At 44.6% G+C, this 5,311-nt stretch overlaps 1 protein-coding gene across 1 annotated transcript in view; it reads right to left on the reverse strand.

Annotated features, from left to right (window-relative positions):
• Positions 1-391: 391 nt before the first annotated feature.
• RPS4X (ribosomal protein S4 X-linked) overlaps positions 392-5,311 on the reverse strand; it is a 5,589-nt gene continuing 669 nt past the window's right edge. The window contains exons 2-7 of the mRNA XM_024744081.1: positions 4,897-4,974; positions 3,991-4,171; positions 3,578-3,675; positions 2,038-2,209; positions 966-1,114; positions 392-572 (exon numbers count right to left, since the gene is read on the reverse strand). Of these exons, the coding sequence (XP_024599849.1) occupies positions 471-572; positions 966-1,114; positions 2,038-2,209; positions 3,578-3,675; positions 3,991-4,171; positions 4,897-4,974 (780 nt within the window). The 3' untranslated portion in view covers positions 392-470. The remainder of the gene's footprint in view (positions 573-965; positions 1,115-2,037; positions 2,210-3,577; positions 3,676-3,990; positions 4,172-4,896; positions 4,975-5,311) is intronic.

Below are 5,311 nucleotides of genomic sequence, written 5' to 3' on the forward strand. Positions count from 1 at the left end.
TACTGATCTGTATCCAAAGCTGGACACAGACGTGGGAAAAACAGATGAGCCAGGCTTGTGTATGGGTAGTGCAATGAAGACCAAAGAGGGCAATCATTTCTTTAAAAAAAGGCTAAGAGAACAGGGTAAATGAGGTCCCAGCCAAGTAAGGGAGCTTGGCCTTATGGGCTTCCCTGGCTCTCTCTATTCTTCAGTTACTTGCTGCTCCTTCTTTGCCAAGTTTGATGTCTTCTCCCTCCCACCACCACCCAGGCCCGGCCTATAGGAGACACAGATTCACATCCCAGAATGCCCAAGCCCGCCTGAAAATTCAATCTACTTTTCATGTTATAAAGTAGAAAAGAAAATGTAAATCAAAGCAAACGAACAAACCCAAACCCAAACCACAACAAACACTAAAAAGGCTTTTAATTATGTAGCATTATTTCTAAGTACAAGGACTTTCTCAATCACATCACTTAGAGATCATTTTATCCACTGCTCTGTTTGGCTGCCAGTCTCTTGTCTCTCTCCTCAGCAATGGTAAGGCGGATACCCTTTCCACGAGGAAGAGAGATCCACGGTTTGTTGCCCTGGAGGAGAAAACAAGGAGAATCAAAACCTGCTACACACCATCAAGAGGTTGGCACATGCTACATTTGTCTTCTCATCTAGAGGAACAGAGAAGCCTGTCTGTGAAAACACTCAGCAACAGTCAGGCAGTCTTAAGACACTTTGATGCTGGTTTATCAGAAATATCCACTTTAAACTTGTTGCCCGTATCTGTAGATGCAAACTACAATGCCCTTCATAATTAGTCTCAGAAGTACTGAAATAGTGCCCAAGGCCAAGCATCAGTTCCAAAAAGCACCCCCCCGCCCCAACACAGGCACAAATTAAAGAACCTAACTATAAGGCATATTCATCCCATTACTGGCACTTTCCACCAACCCAGGTGTGAACTGGTCCGCCGCTGATTCTGACACTGAAAACGCACAAAAGAGCCGGGTGGCAAAGCTATTGCCGTTGGCATCTTTCACATGAACTACATCAAAAGAACCAGGATGCCTCTCCCGGTTAGTGATCACACCAATTCTTCCCAGGTTAGCACCTCCAGTCACCATGCACAGGTTACCTAGGCAGGAAGGAACAGACAATCTGCTCAGAGCAAGGAACCATGCCTTGTGTAGTGAATGAGAGACAGGTCTGCAACAAAGTTAATCTTTTTTTCCCAGTTGAATTCACTTCCATGGATCTGTTACCCAAGCTGGAACTCTCAGGGCCCTCTTTTAAGATTTCCCCTATCCTTCCTGTACAGCTAATAAATGTAACTCCACTGCACCCACGTCACTAGGTCCTTACCATGTCTTGCCTGGACTATTGCTGTTCCTCCAAGGCACAATTCTCTGCTACTGTTGTGAACAGATATGGGGGATGATGACAGCATTACAAAGGGCTGTTATCTCAATTAAGTTTGTTCTGCTTTTTTGTTAGACTTCCCCGCCCAGCCCTCAAGCCACTTCCATGGATGGGGAGGCTTTTGAGATCTGGAGCAGACCTGAGAACATGTTATACAAGACCTCATCTCTGCCACACAGAATATTCTAAGCACTTGGATCCCCGAGGTAAAAAAACCATACACCTGGGCATTGGAGCAGTTACCTGTTCACAGCTTCTCACAACTCCCCACTGAAAACATTCTTAGCTGACTTCCCTGCCCACAATTCAGGACATATTCGTCTCTCTAACCCTCATTGCCACCACAAAGCCATGCCGAAATGAGACACCATAAGGGTTTACAGATTCTCTGAACATTTCTTAAAACTAAGAGTTGCCTCCTTCCCAATCCGTTACTACATCAACAAAAGACATCTAGCTTTTGTTGCTAACTAGGCGCACATCAGAATCGCCTCCAGCCCCCAAAACGCCAAACAAAACCCTGTACCCAGGCCCTGCGCAAGTCATAGGGCTTGATTAAATTAACTTAAAAATAAAAGTAAAGAACAGCTCTTATGTCTGGCCTTTAAAGAGAATGCTTATGTAGCACAGCCTGCTTACCAGTGTCAAATTTGATGAAATCAGTAATCTTGCCAGTCTCCAAATCAATCTGAATGGTGTCATTCACCTTGATGAGGGGATCAGGGTAGCGGATGGTGCGAGCATCATGGGTCACCAGATGAGGGATTCCTTTTGTTCCCACAAAGATCTTTCTCACTTTGCATAACTTATACTGAAACACATGGGTTACCCACATTAGTCTAGCTCATATGCACTATGTTCCAGAGTACAGTTCTTTCAAAGCCACAAATCACCAGCTTAAAGGTGCAACCAGCAGCTGAAGGTACCAGCCCCCACACAGAACAGCCTGTTTCCTGAGCTGCAGCTGAATAATGGGGTCCCTGACTTTTCTTCCCACTCCCCCATAAATTCATCTTGCACACTGCCCCCTTCTAGGCTAGCCTTCCTATTTCTTATTATGTATTTCCTCTGTAGTGCTGCATCATCCCCAAGGTTAAAAGTTCAAAGCACTTAAGGCCTCACAACCTCAAACGCCCAGGTGGAGGGATGATCACCATTTCCTCCCCGCTCCAATGCAAATCACCTCCCCTTCCCCAGGCCGTTTAAGCCTCAAGGGGCATCTGAATTCTTCCCTCCAACTCACCCAGACAGCTAACAAGTGCCTCTTAATGGCTCCCTCTACATCACAATTGAGTTTTGTCTCACAAATTGCAATTGTATTACCAGTTCATCTAATCAACAATTTCACAAAGCATTTCACTCCAAGACATCCTTTAAGTAAATCAAATCACCTTGATGCCAATGGACGTGCCCTCCAGCCTGCTGGTAACAAGGTAGCTAAGGAAATTAGCTGATTCATCCAATTGAATTAACCTTCACTTACAGCCAATAATTCAAGAAGCCATGAACTTTTGCATAAAACCATCACAACAAACTGGATTAAATAATCAATGTCTGTAACCTTTTTTGAGTTACCTCAAACTAGTGCCCCGAGGGTTATTGGTCCCCTCCACTAATACCTTTCCCCTCCCCAGAGTAAAGCTAGACAAAGGGCCAGTAGGATTGAACTAGATATTGGTTTTCTGGCCCTTTATCCTTAAAGGACCCATACTTCAGATACTCAAATGTTCCTAGGAATCACTCTCCTTGCCTCAAAAAAAGGCAAGCAGAAGTCACTGCTCAGCTAGAATTCATTTCTGCCATAAAAAGCACTCTGTTGGGGCTTCCCTGGTGGCGTAGTGGTTGAGAGTCCGCCTGCCGATGCAGGGGACCCGGGTTCACGTCCCGGTCCGGGAAGATCCCACATGCTGCGGAGCAGCTGGGCCCGTGAGCCATGGCCGCTGAGCCTGTGCTCCGCAACGGGAGAGGCCACAACAGTGAGAGGCCCGCGTACCGCAAAAAAAAAAAAAAAAAAAAAAACAACCTTGAGAAGGAATTAACTTGACTGGCTGTTTCCAGGTATAAGATTATGAGTAATTCTAATCTACCTACCTCACCACAATGGATCAGTCCATGTACTTAATAAGTTAGAATCCAGTACTTTTACTAAACGAAGGCCCAGCCTGCTTACAACACTCACCTTGGCCTCCTCAGGTGTAATACGATGAACAGCAAAGCGACCCTTGGTGTCATAGATCAGACGAAAATTCTCTCCAGTCTTGTCAATGCTGATGACATCTGATATCAAATGGTAATAACTAAGGTTACTATAGTGACCCCCAGTAACCCCATGCTGAACAATAACCACACTATAAGGGAAAAAAAAACCCGTATGCTTCCCATTTCGAATATTAACAAGGATTCCTAAGATCAATGATGGCTAATCTTTTATGTTTCAAAATCCTGTTTTTATGACCCGTAAAATCTGAAGTGAATTGAAATTTGGTTTTGAGAAATGATTTATGATTTGCAGCCCTACAATATGGAAGTAAAACTCTTGAGAGGGAAAGTCATGCTTTATTTCTGAGACCGAAAAAGCCCACCACCACTCACCCATAAAACCAGCAGGGTAGGTTATATCAGTGCGGACCTTGCCATCAATCTTAATGAAACGCTGCATGCAGATCTTCTTTACTTCATCTCCTGTTAGGGCATATTTAAGTCTGTTCCTTAGGAAAATAATTAGGGGGAGACATTCCCTCAGCTTGTGAGGACCGGTAGATGGACGAGGAGCCTGTAAAATGATTTTAAAAGTTATCTTAGGGCTTCCCTGGTGGCGCAGTGGTTGAGAGTCTGCCTGCCAATGAGGGGGACATGGGTTCGAGCCCTGGTCCGGGAGGATCCCATGTGCCATGGAGCAACTGGGCCCGTGCACCCCAGCTGCTGGGCCTGTGCTCTGGAGCCCGCGAGCCACAACTATTGGGCCCACGCACTGCAACCAAGAGTAGTCCCTGCTCGCTGCAACTAGAAAAAGCCCATGCACAGCCACGAAGACACAGTGCAGAAAAAAAAAAGTTATCTTAAACTATTGGTGGGATTCACTCAAACTACCCCTCAAGTCCTGAGATTCACCAGACTATCACCCGCCCCCCCCCCAATTGGTGAAAACAAGAGGTATTCAAAGTGTGCAAAACTATTCCAGACCTTTAAAGTTTTACAGCATTTTCCTTTCAGAGGACCAGGCCCGTTAAGAACATTTGAGGTCCTGCATACATGTGGTATGTGGAAGAAATGAGGCACAGAATTATTAGGTAAGAGGTGGGGCACAGCTAGATAACACAGGGCCCTTAAGAAGAGAGTAACTCAGGATACAGTAATCAGGGATGCCTAACACATAAAGGAGCAGTATAGAGTGTGTCCCTTAAATACATCAATCATATCTGGATAAAAACTGTAAAAGAAACGTCCCTTAAGATACTTACAACACAAGAAACATGCTTACAATATAATGATACTTACAAACACACCAGTCAGTTTATCCAGCATCCAATGCTTTGGAGCTGCTACGCGCTTCAGGTGCTTCTTGGGACCACGAGCCTGAAGGAGTTTTCGATTTTAATACTGTTAAAGAGTTTCAGGTCTTTTCAAGAACAGTTTACACAGCTACAACTATTCTCTAAAGACCAGCATCTGTTCCCTCTTCAGCAAAATGTGGACAAGGTAAAAAGCACAGGGCCGTGATTAAAGGCAGAGAATCAAATGTATACATAGTATACAGCAGAATACTGTAGGTTTCACAAACTGCAACCAGCCTTCTCATTGTACAGAGAACGTTAACTGTCTTTCAGAACAATTTTCCCAATTATTTATGTTACCACTTAAAAGTGCATATGCTTCTAGAGGCTGTTTTTACTAGGACATTATGCTGGTGAAA

The sequence above is a fragment of the Neophocaena asiaeorientalis genome, unplaced genomic scaffold, assembly GCF_003031525.2.
Source record: "Neophocaena asiaeorientalis asiaeorientalis breed wild unplaced genomic scaffold, Neophocaena_asiaeorientalis_V1.1 scaffold333, whole genome shotgun sequence".
NCBI lineage: Eukaryota > Metazoa > Chordata > Mammalia > Artiodactyla > Phocoenidae > Neophocaena > Neophocaena asiaeorientalis.